At 50.4% G+C, this 19889-nt stretch overlaps 8 protein-coding genes across 8 annotated transcripts; 4 read left to right on the forward strand and 4 right to left on the reverse strand.

The window, feature by feature from the left end:
- Window positions 1-246: 246 nt before the first annotated feature.
- Window positions 247-2557, forward strand: MIND_00060700 (Serine/threonine-protein phosphatase; the record flags this gene model as incomplete). The annotated part of the gene is made up of 14 exons (XM_037357571.1): window positions 247-409; window positions 466-600; window positions 655-848; window positions 898-958; window positions 1002-1174; window positions 1224-1294; window positions 1345-1481; window positions 1532-1723; window positions 1770-1969; window positions 2022-2072; window positions 2116-2209; window positions 2258-2295; window positions 2340-2390; window positions 2444-2557. 14 exons carry the CDS (start codon window positions 247-249, stop codon window positions 2555-2557), a joined length of 1674 nt encoding a protein of 557 aa, XP_037225481.1.
- Window positions 2558-2830: 273 nt separating this feature from the next.
- MIND_00060800 (Serine/threonine-protein phosphatase) lies at window positions 2831-4322 on the forward strand (the record flags this gene model as incomplete). Its single annotated transcript, XM_037357572.1, has 9 exons — window positions 2831-2972; window positions 3068-3183; window positions 3238-3454; window positions 3504-3553; window positions 3598-3702; window positions 3748-3806; window positions 3857-3894; window positions 3939-3977; window positions 4027-4322. 9 exons carry the CDS (start codon window positions 2831-2833, stop codon window positions 4320-4322), a joined length of 1062 nt encoding a protein of 353 aa, XP_037225482.1.
- Window positions 4323-4394: 72 nt separating this feature from the next.
- On the reverse strand, window positions 4395-6190 carry MIND_00060900 (Maltose permease; the record flags this gene model as incomplete). The annotated part of the gene is made up of 5 exons (XM_037357573.1): window positions 4395-4710; window positions 4765-5029; window positions 5080-5632; window positions 5684-5830; window positions 5879-6190. 5 exons carry the CDS (start codon window positions 6188-6190, stop codon window positions 4395-4397), a joined length of 1593 nt encoding a protein of 530 aa, XP_037225483.1.
- A 363-nt stretch (window positions 6191-6553) lies between these two features.
- On the forward strand, window positions 6554-9138 carry MIND_00061000 (uncharacterized protein; the record flags this gene model as incomplete). Its single annotated transcript, XM_037357574.1, has 11 exons — window positions 6554-6634; window positions 6690-6962; window positions 7009-7091; window positions 7140-7177; window positions 7224-7259; window positions 7307-7440; window positions 7484-7706; window positions 7759-8090; window positions 8139-8210; window positions 8261-8446; window positions 8491-9138. The coding sequence occupies 11 exons, from the start codon at window positions 6554-6556 to the stop codon at window positions 9136-9138; spliced, it is 2106 nt and encodes a 701-aa protein (XP_037225484.1).
- Window positions 9139-9270: 132 nt separating this feature from the next.
- Window positions 9271-13585, reverse strand: MIND_00061100 (uncharacterized protein; the record flags this gene model as incomplete). The annotated part of the gene is made up of 12 exons (XM_037357575.1): window positions 9271-9770; window positions 9820-9907; window positions 9958-10309; window positions 10354-10970; window positions 11018-11083; window positions 11130-11303; window positions 11352-11523; window positions 11571-11834; window positions 11880-13291; window positions 13345-13412; window positions 13458-13476; window positions 13577-13585. 12 exons carry the CDS (start codon window positions 13583-13585, stop codon window positions 9271-9273), a joined length of 3741 nt encoding a protein of 1246 aa, XP_037225485.1.
- Window positions 13586-13791: 206 nt separating this feature from the next.
- Window positions 13792-15727, forward strand: MIND_00061200 (Endoplasmic oxidoreductin-1; the record flags this gene model as incomplete). Its single annotated transcript, XM_037357576.1, has 8 exons — window positions 13792-13950; window positions 14000-14200; window positions 14249-14314; window positions 14362-14425; window positions 14474-14784; window positions 14834-15088; window positions 15139-15477; window positions 15530-15727. 8 exons carry the CDS (start codon window positions 13792-13794, stop codon window positions 15725-15727), a joined length of 1593 nt encoding a protein of 530 aa, XP_037225486.1.
- A 56-nt stretch (window positions 15728-15783) lies between these two features.
- On the reverse strand, window positions 15784-17887 carry MIND_00061300 (Sulfate adenylyltransferase; the record flags this gene model as incomplete). The annotated part of the gene is made up of 8 exons (XM_037357577.1): window positions 17738-17887; window positions 17608-17690; window positions 17403-17560; window positions 17177-17350; window positions 16995-17125; window positions 16470-16948; window positions 15872-16422; window positions 15784-15821 (listed from the first exon to the last, which is right to left on the reverse strand). Exons 1-8 carry the CDS (start codon window positions 17864-17866, stop codon window positions 15784-15786), a joined length of 1743 nt encoding a protein of 580 aa, XP_037225487.1. The 5' UTR covers window positions 17867-17887.
- Window positions 17888-18026: 139 nt separating this feature from the next.
- Window positions 18027-19869, reverse strand: MIND_00061400 (Zn(2)-C6 fungal-type domain-containing protein; the record flags this gene model as incomplete). Its single annotated transcript, XM_037357578.1, has 8 exons — window positions 19635-19869; window positions 19531-19586; window positions 19299-19474; window positions 19011-19242; window positions 18765-18962; window positions 18623-18720; window positions 18492-18572; window positions 18027-18438 (listed from the first exon to the last, which is right to left on the reverse strand). Exons 1-8 carry the CDS (start codon window positions 19852-19854, stop codon window positions 18027-18029), a joined length of 1473 nt encoding a protein of 490 aa, XP_037225488.1. The 5' UTR covers window positions 19855-19869.
- Window positions 19870-19889: the final 20 nt, after the last annotated feature.

Here is a 19889-nt window from a genome sequence, read left to right on the forward strand (position 1 = left end):
CGTTCCCTGTTATCTTGTCTCTCTGTGGCCGCTGTTACTCGTATCCGGCATGCCTAACTCCAGGTCACGTTCACTCACGCCTGGCGCCTTATACCCGGTTTATCGCTCGATGGATTGTAGGCTACAATCTGTATACACCTAGTACTTAGTCTCAACACAGTTGACAACAACCCTTGTCACTTGGCTTATGTTGAGCTGAGCGTGATGTGACTCTGATCGCAACATAAACTTTCCCCGGTCTTGACGATGTCAGATTCGTCTTCAGTTCCGAGTTCGCCTGCTCTCACTGCCTCATCGCCACCGTCTTCCGCCCCATCGCCTCAATTGCAAGCCTTGACTATCGAAGTCTCAGAGGAGGAGAGATCAGAGGCAGCAAGGCTCAAAGCAGATGCGAACAAGGCGTTTGCAGGTTTGCTTCATTTGGTTTTTGTCATTTAAGCGCGGAAAACGAACGCCCACTCTTAGCACACGACTTTGCCTCTGCAGCCGACTTATACTCCCAAGCCATCGACAAAAACCCAAACGATGCCACAATATGGTGCAATCGCGCTTTCACTCGCATGAAACTTGAAGAGTTCGGGTACGCATTGAGTGATGCCAGTTTGTTGATTTCACTTATCTTTGACCCATCCCGCTGACTTGTTCTCTTATTAGCTCAGGCGATCCAACTAGACCCAAAGTACTCCAAAGCGTATTATCGACGCGCACTCTGTCAGCTACAAGTGTTAAAACCCCAAGCGGCCGTCGGAGACTTTCGCAAAGTCCTCGTTCTTGAGCCCAAGAATGACTCCGTCCGCGCCCAACTCACTGCAACCCAAAAACTGATCAAGAAGATCGAGTTTGAGAAGGTCTGCACTGTGGGCTGAAGCTATTCCGGGGTTCCAACTGTTTAAACAGGCCATAGAGGTTGAGGGCGAAAAAAGTACCGTTCTCAGGTGCAGAGAAATAATCGCAGAAGGTGAGGATCTCTGTGCCTGTAATCATGTGCACTAATAACGTAGGTGGATGTGAGGTCGAGAAGACTTACGCAGGACCCAAACTGGAGCTCACGGACGGAAAATATAGCATAACCCATGATTTCATCAAAGCCATGATTGAATGGTTTAAGCAGGGCAAAACTCTCCCAAAACGCTACGTCTGGGAAATCGTTTTAGGTGCACACGACCACTTTGCGGTATGTTGATCTGTTCTTAGCATGGGATTAAGTTTTTCAACTGAGACAGTCAGAAGAGAGCTTGGTCACCGTGGACATCGAGGAAGGGGTAACTTGCGATGTGATTGGGGATGTTCATGGGTGAAATTCCTTTTTTCTTTCAGTGGCGGCGTTGTCTGACGATGATGCAGCCAATTCTACGATCTCCTTCACCTTTATTCATTGACCGGCGAACCGAATGAAAAACACTATTTGTTAATGAACGGAGACCTCGTTGACCGTGGATCTTGGTCAATAGAGGTTATTCTAACCGCATTTGCCTTCAAATGTGGGTTCACGTTACAATTCTCGTTTGGCTGTCTGATCAGAGCTGTTCAGGGTTATACCCACGATATATGTACATTAACAGGGGAAATCACGAAGCCAGGGACATGAACCGGACATACGGATTCGAGGGCGAGGCCAAACACAAGCATGGCGAGTTGTCATATAAGGTAATTCCGTTGGACGATATGAACTGCAAATATCCTGATCCACTTCTTGAGCTCTTCGAACATGTGTTCACAACTCGTGAGTTCTTGTTGGCTGACGTAAAACACTCAACCCACTGTACAAGTGCCGCTGGCCACACTCGTCTCTGCAACAAAGCCTCCATTACCCAACAAGGTTGGAACCGCGATCTTGTCGCCAGATGGGCGAAAGCGATATTTCGTGGTACATGGCGGCCTTTTCAGCAAAGATGATGTCACTCTGGACGACATTCGTAAAATCCAACGCGTGGGTCGTCAACCTGGGCAAGAAGGAATCATGTGTGAAGTAAGTCAAACGAACCAAGTTGAATGCGATAAAGTTTGCTTACTCGATCAAGCTTTTGTGGACTGACCCTCAAGTAATGCCTGGACGGGGACCCAGTAAACGAGTAAATTGACTCTTCGTTTATCAGATCTAGCTGATCTTGTTAGGGTGTCGGCATTGCGTTTGGCCCTGACGTGACCAAGAAATGGTGCACTCTTAACGGTGTTACTGGTATAATGCGAAGTCACGAAGTCCGACAGAGTGAGTCGATTCTTCGTTCCCATAGTGTGAATCTTTGACCACTGGCAGACGGTTACGAGATAGAACATGACGGACTGTGCACAACAGTAAGCAGCTTTGGGTGTTTGTTATTCCGCTCATCTTCTTTCAGGTCTTCTCAGCACCCAACTACGTGGACCAAGGCGGCAATAAAGGTGCCTTTGTGAGTTGACCCATCAGCCCTCAAACTCTCATCTTCTGATACTGGGTGAACAGATTCGGATCGACGCAGAAGGTTCACAGGAATATACTGTCTTCGAGGCAGTTCCACATCCACCTATGAAACCTATGGCCTATGTGTCAGGACCGATGTCGAGTATGTTCATGTAACCGGCTCGATAGTGAGCGCTAGCGCTATATTATATTTTATCCACTCACTAACTTCCCCCCGCGACCACGTGATCACCTCGACGCGTTCACGAACAACTGACGGTATAAGATCCTCGCCCTTGTTCCGAAGAGCCGAAGCATAGAAGTATCTCGGGGCCCGCTTCTCGCCGCTCCGTTCTGTACCTGACTTCTGGTCGGCTGCCTACCATCGTAACGTTATGGCTCTTCGCGCAAGAATAAAACCCGAGATGAGCAACTTTCGCCTTCAGAAAGATGTTGGCCACGCTACTTTTCGCTGCATTCCTCTCGGTTCTCCAACTCGTCAACGCCCGGCGATGGAACAACACTGGGAAAGGCTCTATCGCTTTTGAGGAGGCGTACACTACAGCAACGCTCATTCAGTTAACGTTTGTTGGTCTTTCTGCTGATTATGATTGCGGCTCATCTGGGTAGCGGAATGGGTATGCACATTGTTGAATGAGCTTGGTGCACAACTGGATTCAATAACAGGAGGATCCTCGACTTTGCTCGCCAACCTCCAGGATATTCACAACCAACGACTCCAAAGCATGGACAAGAATGCGGTCGACTATGTGGTCCTGTCTTGCGCTAGTCCTTGTACTCAGGTCAATCGAGTCTTCATGATCATGCGGTAGCACTTGCTTAGCTCCATTCTCCAGGGTATCGCCAATCAAACTGTGGCTGAAGAAGCCGCCCGGACGTTCAACGATGGACTAGCGGCAGCGATCTCCAACAATACTCTTCGATTTGGTGCCTTTGCGGCCCTTGCGATGCATGATCCCGCTGCAGCAGCCACCGAGCTGAGGAGGGCTGTGACGCAGCTGGGTTTCCTTGGTGCATTAGTCAACGACTATCAGGTTTCAGGGCCAAATAGTGGTTTGAATAAGCCCTTTCGCCCTGTCCTTGTCTGCTTATTATTGCGAAGATACCCTTCTGTTCTACGACCAACCAGCATACGATGTATTTTGGGAGACGGTAAGCCGCTGCTTGAGTTATTTTTAGGTGTTTGAGCTTGTCAGGTGACGGAATTGGACGTTCCCGTGTACTTGCATCCTCGAACCAACATCAAATCCATCCAGACACCCCTATTCGGTCACGCTCAATACCTCCAAGGTGCTTCTCAGGTGTGTATCTCTCTCGATGGCCCCAGGCAGACCCGCTTATGACAGGAATTCGCGGTGACCCTGTCTAATCATATTCTTGGACTATGTGGCAACGGCGTGTTCGAGTGAGTCCAAGTTATACCTGTCCTTCAATAATCTAATACTTTTCCTCCAGCCGCTTCCCATCACTCCAAATTCTCGTTGGACACCTGGGTAAGCTACTAATCTATAGGTTGATTTCAACTGGATACTCTTAGGTGAACGGATTCCTTCGGATATTTGGCGCATCGACAATGGTATGCACTCTGTGGCTTTTTTGTAAACAAGAGCGCTGAATAATCCCAGCGCTTGCCGGAGTGATTGGTGGTTCTGCCATCCGTCCGCCCATGAACAAGACCATAGCGCATTATCTTCAACACAACATTCTGGAAACGACTAGCGGCAATTTTGCGACAGACCTGCTCAAGTTCCACGCTGCGCAAATAGGTTTTGACCGCATTTTATACTCGGTGGACTACCCATTCGTCGCTTTTGAACAGGGAGAAGCATGGCTGCAGACGCTTGTGAAAGTACTTGAGCCTGAAGAGTTGGTACAGCTGAAGCGCGGCAGGGCGATCGAAGTTCTACACCTGGATCGATGATATCTGATAAGAACATGTCATGATCACAGAAAAATTGATGGTCATCAAACATAAGGCTACATCTTGTAAAATTTATTCGTTCTCTTTTACATCGATCACAGTGGACTTGAATTTGCGAGCTGGGACTTTGCGGTGGAATAAGATGTCGATTTCGCGGTAGCTGCGGTGCTTGAGTTCGGGGAGCCCGAAGTAGGCAAGGATCCAGCAGACGAGTGCGGTTCCACCCCACACAAAGCCGCATTTTCCGGCGAGATTCCAGCCCGTCGCGTTGAGCATTTGGCTGGCTAGGTAGATCATGGGAATTTCTGCCACGTAATAGGCCGCTCGCCCGACTCCAGTGCTCAGGGCACGCAGGCGAACAGAGGACGTTTCTGAGATAGTCGTATAGCTAAATAAAATGATAAGTTGACAAACCAAAACCATGATGATCAGTGCAACTCACGAGCTTGGACCCATTGCCCCCGCGAAGACAAAGGAGATGATGACGCCGAGACAGGCTTGGGCGAAGGAGGTTGACTGGGTCTGCTTGACGGAGGCACAAATGCCGAGGATGAAGAGGAACATGACGTTGATGGCAGTCCCCCAAAGATAGATCGTTCGACGACCAAACCAGGCGGAGAGCGGCAAGGCCAGGACGTTGGCGACAAATTGCAGGCAAGAGTTGATCAGATTGAGTTGGAATGCACGGTCGGAGGCAATCCCAGCCTCTGATGATAGTCATTAGTTAGGTAAGCAGGAGTGGAGGTAATGGACCCACGCTCGAAGAAGAAGGTGGCCTGATTGGCAATGAGATTGCCAGCAAAGTTTTGGCTCGCATACATCAAGCAAATAATGATGGTTCTCCTACGGTCTGTCCCTCGGAAGAGATCAAGCAAAGTCGGGTCTCCGCCTTGTGCAGCCTCGATTTCGACCGTGCGTTCAATCATTGCAAGTTTTTGGGCAGGGTCCTCTGTCTTTGACGATAAACGCCTCACTGAGTTCAGAGCTTCTTCCTTGCGGCCGCGGCGAGCAAGCCACCAAGGCGACTCCGGAGCGAAAAAGATGAAGATGAGTAATGGAGTGGGGAAGATCCATTGCAATGCCAAAGGAACGCGCCAGGACCATTCGTCATCCCGCTTGTTATAACCCAGCGTAGCAGCGGCGACGATAATGGAACCAATACTCCAACTCATCTGGAGCGTCGATGTCACCGCTCCACGAAGAGCGAGGGGTACAACTTCAGATGCATAGGCGGGCGAGTTGGCGATGAAAAGACCCCATGGAACACCTTCCAGTGCTTGACCAACGGTAAGCACCGCCAGTGAGTCGGCCTTGTCGATATTGAGCTCTTGACACTCTGCTTGTGAAAAAGAAAGACGTACGAAGAAGGACACGAAAATCGTCGCGTTCATCAAAAGGAGCGCTACAATTGTAGTCCAACGATATCCAATACGATTCGTGATCGGGCCGGCAAGGAAAACACCAACAAACGCTCCACATTGACCTGACTGGAAGAGTGCTGATTGCCACTGGAACAACATTAGACCGTGCAAAGGATCAGATTGGAAACCGCGCACTTTAGTGGGAATGGTGTACTTCCCATCGACCAAGACGCCATAGCGTTTCGCAAACGACGGTAAGGCGACAAAATTCCCGTTCAGGAACATATCGAACGACTCCATGACAATCGTAAAACACATAATGAAAGCCCAGAGACACGCCATTGGATGGCTCTTGGCTGCCTGCCAAACCGTCTCTTGGTGCTCGTGGTTCTCTCCATCGAATGCATCATTAAGGAGCGCATTGTCCTTCAAGACTTCTGCGTGCAACACGTCGCCTTTTTCGACATGAGCAGCAGTCTTTTCGTCAATACTGTTGCCTGAGGACATGGCTGCAGAGAGAGACTGGCGCAAGAAGCGGTCCGAGGAAGAGAAGCCTGGGGAAGAGCTCTAAGGCACAGTCACTTTTTAAAGCTATTGGGGTTCGTCTGATTTGACGCGCATGCACTTCGTATGTCGGCCAACGCGTGATCCCGTTGGTCGAGTGGACCAACTTCGGAGTTTTGAGCGTATAGAAAACCTGGGCAGCTGACAGGCTCGTGGAGTGAGCGCGGGCCGTTGAGAGTCTTCCATCCGTAAAATCGTGGGAGGACAAAAACAAAGTGTGTGTGGCGATAAATGTTCGCATCAATGTCAACTTGATTGCCGCGCACGTGCCAGTCACAGAAGTCACTTAGGCTTGCTGCCCCCACCATGGACAAAACTAAAGCGAAACTGGCGACTTCTAACCTATCAGCATTTTTTGATAATGACGACGACGAAAGCTCCTTCTCAGTGCGACGGACAGAGCCCGTTCCACCGTTGACGCGCTGACAAATGGTTCGCGTAGCAAAAGACAGTGGATGATGCAAAACTCTCCCAGTATACAGCAGGCACAGTTCGCAAGTCACGTAGGGATAAAGAACAAGAGGAGGCAAGAAAGAAAAAATCGGAGGAGGAGGCAGATAATGCCAAAGCCTATGCAGAATTTCTCGACGCTTTCGACGCCAACCCTTCAAGTACTTCGAGGGTTTCAGCATTCGTCAAGGCCGACTCTCGATCTGCCTATGTGCCTTCTGCATCAAGAGACTATGCGGAAAGCTCTTCGCGCGGCAGGCGACGGGTTTGTCATTTGGGCAAAGGCGATCCATTGACTGACTTTTTTCCAGTCACTATCACCTGTCTCTGCTGCTGCTGCTCCCAGGCCCAAGGGGAAAAGGGCGATGGATGCCTTTCTTGAGGAGATTAAACGGTGCGTCGTCTTGTTTGTCCATGTAAAATTGCAAACTGGCATTATTAGAGATCAAGCAGCACGAGAAGAGAAATATTCGCGCCATGGTATGACTCCTCTCATCTACTCACACCATCTTCTGACACATTTTAGCCTCTGGCCATGGTAGATCCGTCACAGCCATGGCTGGTGAGGTTTAACATCATACTCGGGCTTGAAAAATTGACTTAAAACAGCATACGATGGACAAAGTGGAAGTAAAGACCGAGGAGATCCTCAAACCACCAATTTATTCGTCGCAAATCTTCCTACCCACGTGACAGAGCCGAGTCTGGGTATGTTCTTCGCTCGATGCGGGCCAGTAGGATCTGTGAGTACAGCTCCCCGCGGGTACTTGCATCTCATGGCTTTAGGTTAAAATTATGTGGCCCCGCACGGATATATCCAGTGGACCCGGTTCCGATATGACGCAGTCTCGACGCGTGAAGAGCACGGGTCTCAGCGGTTTTGTGTCCTTCATGAAAAGGAAGGATGCGGAAGAAGCCTTGCGCGAGTTGGATGGCTTCGAGTGGGGAGGTTCGGTCCTGAGGGTCGGGTGGAGCAAAGCTGTACCCATTGGCAGCAAAGCTCTCTATGGTAAGCTCACCATCTTGCTACACTTATGCCTTGGTGAACGAAAGCCGCTTAGTCTCGGAACTGCCCAAAATCTCTGAATCGAGTCGACATCGTAGTCGAAGTCGGTCGCGGTCTCGATCTCCAAGAGACAAACATCGCAGCCATACTTCTCGGCGCTCTCGGAGCAGGTCTGCTTCACCTCCAAGAAGACATTCTCCCAGTCGTGAAAGACGGAGAGAGGTTAGCCGAAGCCCATCACCACTCCGCGACGAAGAAGAATTCGTGACAGACGCGTTCATTCGTAGCGTAGCAAATGAAGTTAAAGGCCGCGGGTCAAAATACGAACAAAATCTCAAGGAACGTGAACGAAATAACCCTAAGTTCGCCTTCCTGCTCAGGAGAGACGTAAGCTTTCTATATTTATAATTTTTTTTTGTTGTTGAGTAATTTTAGCATCGCCGACACGCCTTTTACCGAGGCCTGATAGAATCAAATCGCACTCTGGAGCCCGAGTTCGACGACGATGTGTGTTTTTCTGCACTAGTCTGACACCGGAACTGACTCTTCTTCCTAAGGGCTACAATTCTGTCTACTCGACCGATTCTGCAGAGGACTCGGAACGCGAAAAGGGTCGGAAAAATGCTCTCGGAAAATTGGCACGCAAGCGGTTCGAGAGTATGTTGAGAGCGTTGTCCGGTAAACGCGGGGAGATGGCAAGATGCATGGCATTCTGTCTTGAACATGCTGAAGCGGCTCCTGAGGTTCGTCTAATCCTACAAGTCTTGCTCAGACTGAATTACAGTAGGTCGCCGAACTTATTATCACGTCTTTACTTGTGGACGCCACCCCTGTCCCCCGTAAAGTCGCCCGCCTCCATCTTATTTGTGATATTCTCCACAACTCTGCCGCATCTGTTCCCAGCGCCTGGAAGTTCCGTCAAGAATTTCAGACCCGATTGGGTGTCGCCTTTGACCACATGGCCAACATCTACCATTCCTTCCCTGGGCGCATCACTGCCGACATTTTCAAGAAGCAGATCACTTCGGTTGTTGATATTTGGGAGGACTGGATTGTTTTTCCCCCCGACTTCACGACAGAGCTTCGAGAGCGGCTAGACGGAGTTTCAGCGGAGGAAAACAAAACAACCGTGACAGAGCCTGTTCCAGCCGCACCCGCGGATACTGGAAACGCCCCTTCCCGGTTCAAATCGAGTACGTTCAAGCTTGCCACAGATGAGGGACCGGTACTCGAGCCAGATGTGGATGGAGAGCCTATGGATGATGACATTGATGGAGTGCCACTAGAGGACGACATTGATGGCACTCCTTTGGATGACATTGACGGCGTTCCTCTGGACAATGATGACTTGGACGGTGCTCCAATCATCGATGATGATTTGGATGGAGTTCCAATGGACGACGAGGACTTGGATGGGGAGCCCATGCAGTTGTAACTCATTTGTGACATGAATTGCAGAAAACATTTGTAACCCAATTTTCATTCTTTCGCATTTTTTTAGCATATTTTAGAGGGATCCGGGTACAATACTACGCGAAATATCCATCCATCCGATCCAGGGTAAATATCAGTCCCGGCCGTTGCGACGTCCACCCGCAGAGGTCATGCGGGTAATTGCCTCTTTGGCAGCCAAAATGTCCTTCTCAGTTCCGATAATCACGATAGTGCTGTTTTCGCGGCTGACCGTGATGTCTGCCCCAGTTTCGTTGCGAAGGCGGGCGACGTTAGAGCCTTTGGAACCGACAATCCGAGGGAACAGGGAGCGGTCTGGAAGAGTGAGGAAGCCAACGTGTGACATGCGCTCTGCGTGCTCAATAGCGTCCTTGATTTGCTTTTCAGCACGCTCAAGGCCGGCTTGGTCCTTGGCTTTCAAAGTCCACACCGAGTCTCCCTCTTCGGCGTCCTGGTAGTTAGCCGTGATCTCCCATTTGATACCACCCTCCTCTCCATCATCTTCGTCGATACGAGCAGTACCATTCGCTGGCGGCTGGGGAGGAACCGCTGACTTGGTGGGTTGTGCTGACTGGTCGACCTGAACCCCGTACGAACGAAGGCCGCGGAAGAAACCTACATTCAAGTCAGAATAAGACAAGGATAGGCGACTTGGAAAACTCACTGCCTTGTTGCGAAATGACATGGTGATACTTGAGCGGAACAGAAATGGTGGTCGAAGGGCCATCTACAACCGCAGCCTTGATCTGGCTCTGTGGGCCATTTAGGAAAGAGGAAAAGCGACTCGGTTAGTGTGACGAACCTTGAGGTGTTCGATAGCCTTGTCGCATCCTGCACTCGGTCCTGATACCTTGACAATGTTGGCCGGATCGACATCCTTAAAGTCATCCGCATTCTGAGGCTCGCCAACTTGGTGGTAAGAACGGGATCCCGGGAATTGGACTTGAACACCAGTACGCTCTTGCAACTCATTAAGATGCTGACCACCTCGTCCGATAAGTGCCCGATGTTGCGCTGCAGGAATTTCGACCGCAAGGACAACGCGGTCACGCAGACGCGTAACTTCCTTCTCGAGCTCTTCCTTCAGCTTGGCAACTAGTTTAGGCTCACCACGAAGGCGGACTTCGTCGATAGCAGCATCACCAGGACGGGGGCTGAAAGTTGGTTAGAAAAGTATAGAGAGATTCGAGTCACGCACAATCTGATTAAACCTGCTTGTAACTTGGGATCCGAAGGTCCGCCGCAACGAGTAACAATGTCTTTAAGCCCTTGTCCACCAGCACCAATTAAAGTGCGGTGGAATTTGCTCTCGACAGAAACCGTGACCGTAGTTTCCTCAGTGACTGCGTCAGAAATAGCAAGGATGGCCGCTTTCGCAGCAGCGATCGCCTTCTTGGTGCCTCGAACGGTGATGTTGGTCGTTGCTGAGTCCTCAGAGGATTTATCGACATCAATCTGTGCGTCAGTCGAGTCCTTGATTTCGTTTATTGAGGCACCGCCTTTGCCGAGAATGCGAGCCACCGCACGGTTGGGAACCGTGAACTTGAGGGTGTTGTTAGATTCCTTCTCAAATTCGACGGCTTCTAACAACTCCGACTTAGCACCTGCGACGCCTTTCTTGCCGCCCTTGACAAGAACTTCGTCCGATTTGAGGGCTTCCCGTGTTTTGCCCTCGCCATTCTCTGCTGATTGACGAGGGAAAGTGATTTTAACCGAGTACTTCTCCTCAAGACGGATAGCGTATTTGCCGTTCTGTCCGATCAACGAGGAATGGTACTGAGCAGGAATCTTGAGGACTTCAGAGGTTTCGTCCGCCTTGGAGTGGAGCTTAGTGGCAGTTTCTCTATCATAAATTGACTTACAAGTCTCTCGATCTGAGCCAAGATTCGTTTTTTAGCCTCTTCGACATTTTCCTTCCTGCCCGTAATCTATGACAAGTGAAGGAAAGCCAAGTTTACAACCATGAGATCTTACTTTGACCTTGGACTTCTGGTGAAGCCCTTTCTTTTTCTTTCCGGTGTCCTTGTCGTCGACCTCGTCCAAGACATCAACTCTGACGCCGAGCTGGTCCCGAAGCTTGTTGACCCCAGCGCCTTGAGCACCGACAATGCGGCCGACATATTCGCGATCGACGTCGAATTCAATGGACTAGTCATAAATGAGGCAGTCTGAAAACGGGAAGAATTCGTGGCTTACATGGCTGTTGTCAATCTCATCGTTCTTCGCATTTTCAACGATCTTGAGAATTTCTTTGACAGCCCGGTCGACATCGCCACTTGCTCCTCGGACCGCAATCACATCCTCGCCAGCCGAATCACCAGTTTCTGCGCCAAACTTGATCGAGAGTGTTGTGTCTTCTCCAATGATACTACGAGGAAATCAACGAATGCTAATGGAAAGGTACAATATACTGACGCGTTCAAGGTCGTGCGATTCTTTCCAATGATAGCATCATGCCAGCGCTTCTCAACGGAGATCGTTTGGCTCTTGACGTCAGCAGCGTCCTTGGCGAACTTGAGGATTTCCTTTGCCACCTCTTCCAGGTTCCGTGTCTTGTCGTCTGGAGAGGGAGAAGCTCTAGCAGTCAATGGATCGTAGACCAAAAGAATAGTTGATTGTTCCGCCGACTCGGGAGGGAAGAAAGCCTGTACGTTATGGCTGTCGTGGAACTGCTTCAATCTGCGGGTTGTTGATAAGATACTCGAAAAGATTGAAACAACTCACTTTTTAGCATATTTGCCTGTAATAAAGCGATGAACGAGCCAGTCGACCGAGAGTTCTTTGAAAGCTCCAATAAGTTTGCCAATTAGTTCCGATACTTTGCGCACAACGGCGTCAACATCAGGCTTGTTGCCCACGATATCAATGTTGAGGATAGAAGCCTTCTCGACAACGCTGGGCTCAGGGGTGAAAATGGAGACGCCAGGGTGGGCAGTGCTGAGAGTTTTGGGATACTGGATGCGCGTGATGTAGGTAAGAAGGTGCTTCGACCATGTAATCGGGCCGGGAAGCGGGAACTCGTGAATGTACTTGGAGTTAGCCCGTTCCATCACAGCTGCGAGACCACCAGGAAGATCAGCACTCTGGCCCCAAACGACAACTTCATCACTGGATTCATCGGCCTTGGCAATAAGGACGACGCAACGGGTCTTGGCGACGAGTTCGTCGTTGGTCTTGCCAACAAGCAAGCGGTGCTGGCGTTTGGGAAGCGTCATCTTGAGCGAAGTTAAATTGCTGGCGTAGTGTTCGATAGTGCCTTTGATGGATTCCACGACACGTCCAACAGCCTCGCGTTCGCCAGTGACTGTGACCTCGCGCTCAACAGAGTTCAGTGCGAGAGCCACCTCTTCCGGTGCGGCAGCGGCCTGGAAGACAGCCTTACGGGAAATAACATAAGGAAGGATATGGGGTGGGATGTCGCGGACACGCTGGGTACTTTTGGCCGTTTTCGAGGAGATGATTTGACTGAGAAGAGCTTGAGCCTCGAGGGCCAGAGGTTCCGGGCCGGTAAGAGTGACTGGCACGGTGGCCTCTTCCTCGTCTTCATCTGCATTGCCGTTAACGTGACCGTTACCATTGGGGACGACAGTCGCTCTGGGAGGAATATCGACTCGAACGCTAGTTTGGTCACGAATCTGCTTGAGGGTAGCACCCTTGGGACCAATGATGGTCGCAATGGTGGACACCGGGGCGTTTATGGTAAGGGTAACCGTCGGGCTGAGAAGGGCGAGAAGGCTTCGCTTAGCCTTGTCGAGCTCCTTCTCAGTATCAGCCTTGAGGTGGAAAGTGGTCTGGCGAGTCTTCTGGTTGGCGGAAGCCTCAATCTTGACCTTGTACTTTGCCATGACCTGCCTCATCACGTCTCCCAGAGTGCCTGGTTTACCGTCTTTGCCTGTGTTGGAGAGATCCATACGACCAACAGTGAACGAGTCGCCAAACACAGGCGTCTGCTTCACAACTGCCTTGGGCCTCGAGGCAGCCCAAGCGGCGGCTCTGGGAGCTGAAGCAACTGGGGGTGCAGCCGAGGCGAGAGAAGGAAAAGCGATTTCTGAGGTCGTGTCCGGCTGAGCATTGTTGGCTGGCTTGGGTTTGGACTGGGGGGCTTCTGTGAGAGTGGGGAAGGGGTCCGGAGCGCCCTATGCAGGGTCAGCGTGGGGTAAATGTGAAAAAGGCGACAAGCTAAACAAACCTCGAGTTGATGTCTGCGTTGCAGGTCAGCAGCAGAGAGGGCCATTGCGGGTGTCCGAAAACGAGAACCTTTAGCTGGGTAAGAGTCAATAGTTGTGGGGAGATGGATATTACCTTTGACGGGAGACCTGCGCTGAGTTTACAGCGAAATGTAGCAGTAGAGATGGGGGTAGGAGGAGAGAAGGATTGATGTGGCGCTTCCAAGCTGAGCTTCGATTCATATATTATGGTACCGTCAACATAGCGAGCGTGCAGTCTCTGTCTACGCTACACGTATACTTGTTTTTATTCCATCGAGTTCCTCGGCGCGTTTGCCTTCTAGCCAACTTGAGCCATGGCCAGAGGAATCTGGATTCACGTGGCCAAGTGCAGACGTGTACCGCGATGGTGATCTATAATACTGACACTTTCCCCGACCCACGACCGACTTTCTTCTTCCTCCCCAGCCATGGGCTTCTGTAGGACAACCCTCTTTCTCCACCTGCTTCTATTTCCGGCCATCCGAGCCAACTCTTTCCTCACCAGCAGTGGATTCTCTCAGCGAAATCCCATCCAGAATGTCCTAGACCACGAACCCGCTAAGAATGTCGACTGTAGCAACTCCAATGTGCGTAAGCTCAAACGCATGCTCTTCCTTCCTTCTCATTGTCTTCAAGCCAACGGGTCCAATCGACACTACTCTCTGCGACTTCGAAACGGTGGAGAGCGTGAACGATGAGCTCTTTTCAAATTTACATGAGCTGGTAGCGACGCCATTCTTCAAATTCTTCCAAGTGGACTTATATCGAGAATGTCCGTTCTGGTCCGACGAGGGATTCTGTGATAATCCTAGTTGTGGTATTACTAGTGTCGATGAGGTGTGTCGCCATTGCTATCACATTCGCTCTCGTCTAATTCTATTCCAGAGCGAAATACCCGAGAGATGGAGGGCAAAGTCGCTCAGCAAACTTGAGGGCTCCAAAATAGACGACGTATGTGCTCAGATACCCTTCCATTAAGCTTACCCAAAATCCATTAGCGACATGAACTTCCAGGATGCTATTACCGAGACTCAGATTTTTGTTTCCTCGACGACAATACAGGTGCGCTCGAGAAAATTTTAACCTTGCCATTCTAACTTGTCTTCATAGGGGGTGACTACTATGACCTAACATTAATTCCCGAAAGGTACACTGGATATGCCGGACCGGACACCCGGAGGATATGGCGCTCAATCTACGAAGAGAACTGCTTTGGCCTTTCTGAAGTCAGTCTTCACAGTGGGCCCAATCCTGCTCTGGTTAGCCTTCCCGACCGTATGACGGATGCATTCCGGAACGAAGACGGCGACGGTGGCCAGTGCTTAGAGAAACGCGTGTACTACAAAGTCATCTCTGGTCTCCATGCGTCAATATCGACGCACATATGCCAAGAGTACCTCAACCAAACAACTGGAGAATGGGTTAGTCATCATCCACTTCAGTCAATCCTGTTGATAACGGCTGTTCCAGTATCCAAATCTCCAATGTTTCATCAACCGTGTTGCCTCTCACCCAGAACGTCTACAATACATCTACTTCAATACTGTTCTCCTCCTTCGAGCCATAGCACGAATCGGGCCGTATCTCCAAGCCTTTGACTACTGTTCCACGGGTGGCCACGAAGACGATGCAGAAACTTTGGCGAAGTTAGGGAATGTCATTTCCATTGCACAACGTGCTGGCCGCTTCGACGAGACCGTCCTCTTCCGTGGAGAGAACGCAAACGTATGAACAAATATCAACTCCATCAATCTCGCTGCTAACCGTTGTTTCAGGTGCTCAAAGAAGAGTTCAAGGACCATTTCCGCAACGTCACTCGTATCATGGACTGCGTCGGTTGTGACAAATGTCGTCTTTGGGGGAAAATACAAACAACCGGTGTTGCTACTGCCCTCAAAATTCTCTTCGAATTGGACGAGAAGGCTCTGGATCCCGCTGCCAACCACAATCTCCTGCAACGCTCCGAGGTTGTGGCACTTATGAACACATTGCATCGCTTTAGCGAAAGTCTCGCAGCCGTAGATAACTTCCGCAGGATGTGGAAGGCGACCAGTGCTGAGGAGGGCGAGCAGCTAATCGTTGAGGCTGAACGTGTTGCAAAGGAAACCAGCCGGGTAAGTCCCCCGATATCAGCAATTATATAAAGAGTCTCATAAAGCCTCGTAGCCACGACCATCGGCACGAGTAGGAAAAGACTTTGACTCACCAGAGATGCTGCTGACCCGGTGGCTACGAGTATGTAAGCAAAGCACGGTGGACTGTGTTGGGATGTTCGTCCAGATATGGTTTCGCGCCGTGAACGCCGTTGCTTCCGTCTTCACTCCCTCAGGAAAGGAACGAGGGCCAAGTGGCTTTGAACTCTAAAATAAATGTACACCCAACATATTTATTGGCTAATTCCGCTTGAACGTGAGCGTGTTCTATAGAAGTCCATTTTCCTCCAAGAGCAGAACAATACCTGTAAAAGAATATCAGAGTTGGGCAAACAAATTTGAAGGAGGATCTGACTGTGGACGATCTGTGGGACAGATTGCTGGCTGACATCGACAGTCAGGTCAGCGTTACTGGGAACTTCATAGGGGTCGTCCACCCCAGTAAATCCCTTGATCTCTCCTCGACGCGCTTTGGCATAAACACCCTTCCGGTCCCGCTTTTCACAGTATTCAAGTGGTGTTGCAACATGGATAAGGAAGAAGTTGCCGCCTGCCCCGCCAGAAGAGACCACCGTCTCGCGAGCTGCCTTGCGCGAGTCTTCATAAGGAGCGATTGGCGCAGCAATGACGGCGGCACCAGCCCGGGTTAGTTCTGCAGACACGAATGCAATACGTTGAGTGTTGGTATGTCTGTCTTCCCGCGAAAAGCCCAATTCGGACGAAAGCTCCTGACGTACGGTTTCTCCCAGCAAAAGAGTCACACTCCGGCCTCCCTGCTCATTGAGCTTGGTCTGGAGCGCCTTTCCGATGATGTCCTTGCCAGAATTGTATAGCCCAGTTAAGAATAGCACGAAGCCTTGCTTGTTTCTAGGCGGATAGCTTTCACGTAGAGTCTTAACAACGGCACTACCAATCCAATGAATACGCAACTTGGGAAGAAGGATTGTACTCACTCGTAACTGAACCAGTCTGGAATCGCGGCCCCAGTCTTCAAACGACGTCGGAGTTCGGTCCCTGAAATATCGAGGGTCTCAACTCCAGCAGGAATCTCGTCCGCAGGTTGGTAATCGTCTTTGGCAGGGATATAGCTCATCTGCTGGAATGGCACCATCTCAATCTTGAGTTCCTCTTGATACTTGGTGACGAGTTCTTGTGCGTCGTAAGGACCATAAAAGTCCTTCCCTTGCGAGTTCTTCCCTGGTCCAGCATGGTCACGTCCGACGATAAAATGCGTAGCCCCGTAGTTACGACGGATAATTGCGTGCCAAACAGCTTCACGGGGACCAGCCATTCGCATCGCCAGAGGAAGTAGTGCAAGATGGCCCATTCCGTTGGGATACTTGGCCATTATGCTCTGGTAGACACGAACTCGCGTGAAGGCGTCGACATCGCCGGGTTTTGTGAGTCCAACCACAGGGTGGATGAGAACATTCTGAACAAATCATTGGGGGAGAACAAAGGAAAACAAGACTACTAACGGCATGGCGCTGTCGGGCTGCCCGGACTGTCAACTCTCGATGGGCACGGTGCATTGGGTTTCGTGTCTGAAAGGCTACGACTTTGCGCCAAGCAAGCTTCTTGAAGTGCGAACGGAGTTCTGCCGGTGTATCTTGAGGCAGTCAGAAGTCATTCTTACTTTGGAAGGATAGAGGCAACATACATCGGAGGGCAACATAGTCGAAATGAGTTGGCGCTTGAATTGCCTGTACTTTTCCACCAATATAGAATGGGTGGACCTTGTTATGGAGGTAAGCAACGGCAGGATGGGCCGGATCGTCGGCTCCGAAGACTTGAACGGCCTCTTTGACGCGGTCGGGCTGATAAATGTCCTCGACTTTAGATGGGGGGTTAGATTTGAACAGAGCTGGGGGAGGTATTCTTCTAACCAGTTATAATGGCAAGAGCTTCGTCATCACGAGGATCGCGTAGTGCTATGCGTGTGCCTGGCACAATGGAAAGTGCATCGATTTTGTCTTGAGTGACATCGAGTGTGATTGGTATTGGGAACAGGACACCATCCGCCAGACGGAGATCATCGACAACACTGTTCAACTTGACTTATTACATAAGTTTGGACGGGTAGACACGCACCTTTTGTAATCGGCCTCATTCATGAATCCTTCAAGAGGACTGAACCCGCCATTTGTGAGCAGTTCAAGATCGCACAATTGCCGCTAGGGAATAGTTAGGAGATCACTATGGCCATACTAAGACAGCTTGCCTCAGTCAAGACAATGTCTGGCAGTTTCTCTGCTTCTTCCCGTAGTTCATCAGCAATGGCTTCATCGCGCGCGAGCAGATCTTTGAGGGAACCACCATACGGAGGGTTGTCTGCACGAGAGGAGCTCATTGTGGACCAAAGTAAGCTTGGTTTCTGAGAATTCCATGCCCCATAATCACGTCTTCAGCCAAGATGCCATGATCACGACATCGATGAGGTGGTAGTACAAAGAAGTATACACAAAACTAGACCGTGCTCTACATTAATGTCGAAAGTGATAAGTAAAAATTCAAGTTCCTAACTGGAGCACTATGGGACTCAGTGAGGAGACAGCAGTCACCTTTCCATCCGAACTCGGATTTGGATCAGTAGGCCGCATGCCCCATCCAGCCCAACCCCGCACTGTCGAGGTCGAATTGGTGTCGGTATAAACATGCCAGTCTGAGGGCATGTGTGGATGTTTGATCCGTACCGCCGCCAACTTTGAACGCAGGTCGTATGCCCCCGAAAATCTCGAGTCGAGCGAGATTTTGGTGGGGGCCTGATTATTCGTGACCTGGAGTTGTACTACTGCTGGCGGCGTCGAATTTTCGTGTGTCATCGTTACGGCCAACGAACCGTTGAACGTTCGTAAGTTGCTATTGTAATGCGGAGTCCGCCCGCTAGACGTGCTGGCCATGGTAATATTGACATTCAAATCACTGTACTCACGGTCAGAGTTCCTCATGATAGAAACCAGTCCAAGTCGACGCACCTATTACCAGTGTCAGCCTTGATATAGGTGGCCAGCCCAGACGTTGGATCATTGACGAGCGTCACATTCGTGTAGATGGGACTAAGTACCACGATAAGTCTAGTTATTATTAGACAAATGAGACACTGTACCCTTCAATGTTGTCCAACGCCAGGGATTGGGATACACTGAACGTTCCCTTTATTGCCGCGAAAGAGGTCTTCACAGCAATTTTATCTGCTTGGAGATTCTGAAAAGGTGTCAGTCCATGTCAAATTCAAGACAAGAACCGACATCGCAATCAATATCGACACCAGCGCCTGCTATGTTAATGTTGGCTATCCTGACGTGGGGACTGAGAGGCCCTATGACCTGGTGGAACATGGGAAGGTAGGTAATCATATCCGTGGGCGTGAGGAGTTGGGAAGATTGGGGGAACAGTACGCGGATGTCAAACGCCAGATAGTCCGAGAGAGGTATATTTTGGGGCATCTGGTTTAAGTTAATCCAAGTTTCCTCGTGAAGACGAGAAGCACTCACGTAGATTGAATAGCCCCTGTTAGTACCTGTTGGCGAAAAACAAAAATGCGCCGCCTTTCGGAGTTGCAAGCTGGACGCTGAGAGAGTCAAGTCCATCAGGACATGCGTCTCGGAGGCATCAGCATTGACAGCAACCGTCAAATTGTGACTACCACCAGCCCGAGGTAGAACCTCGTCCGTCGCATTGGAACGGACTGAGAACAGCCCAGTCGGACTCAGACTGCGTCGCACACTACAGGGGTTGGCTTAGGGATAAATTCGGGGGAAAGGAAAAAAACAAACACTCACGAAGCAGTGAAGAGCCCATTGCTGAATCCCGTCGAATCCCAGGCATCACATTGTATCGATGAAGCAGCCATGACCATGTTGTCTGAGCCAAAGAGGAAGGGGCCGGCCGCGTCGCTGTCTTCCAGAAACAAATTCTGCAGATTTGGAGGGGCTTGCTTTTTCGGAAGAATGATTTTCTGTGGAGGGTAAAATGATAAGGCGACACTGTAAGGAAATCTCGAGCACTACGCACTGTGACTATGAGCGGGATGCCAATAACGACAGTAAGGAAGACATAAATAGCGAGAGCTACACAAGAGGTCAACGCGAAATCATCGGAAAAGAGCTTCAACGCACCGAAAAATATTGCACGCCAGAAACGGGAGCGAGAGTCAAAGTGACTAGGGAATGGAAGTTTGGAGGGATTGCGGAGGTGTGTGGCTGGGCGCTGCTGAGCCTGTGAGGTTTCGTAATCGGGAAGGGATAATGATGAACGGCCAGCGGCAGGCTCTGGAAAACGAAGCGTTGGCTGTGTCGATGGCAAGAGTTTCGACGAGTCGTCGTCGAGCAGAATCATCAGGGCATCGAGCAAGGAAGGGGATCAGATGTCAC

This window comes from Mycena indigotica (genome assembly GCF_014461135.1).
Source record: "Mycena indigotica strain 171206Taipei chromosome Unknown Mind.scaff0001, whole genome shotgun sequence".
Classification (NCBI taxonomy): Eukaryota; Fungi; Basidiomycota; class Agaricomycetes; order Agaricales; family Mycenaceae; genus Mycena; species Mycena indigotica.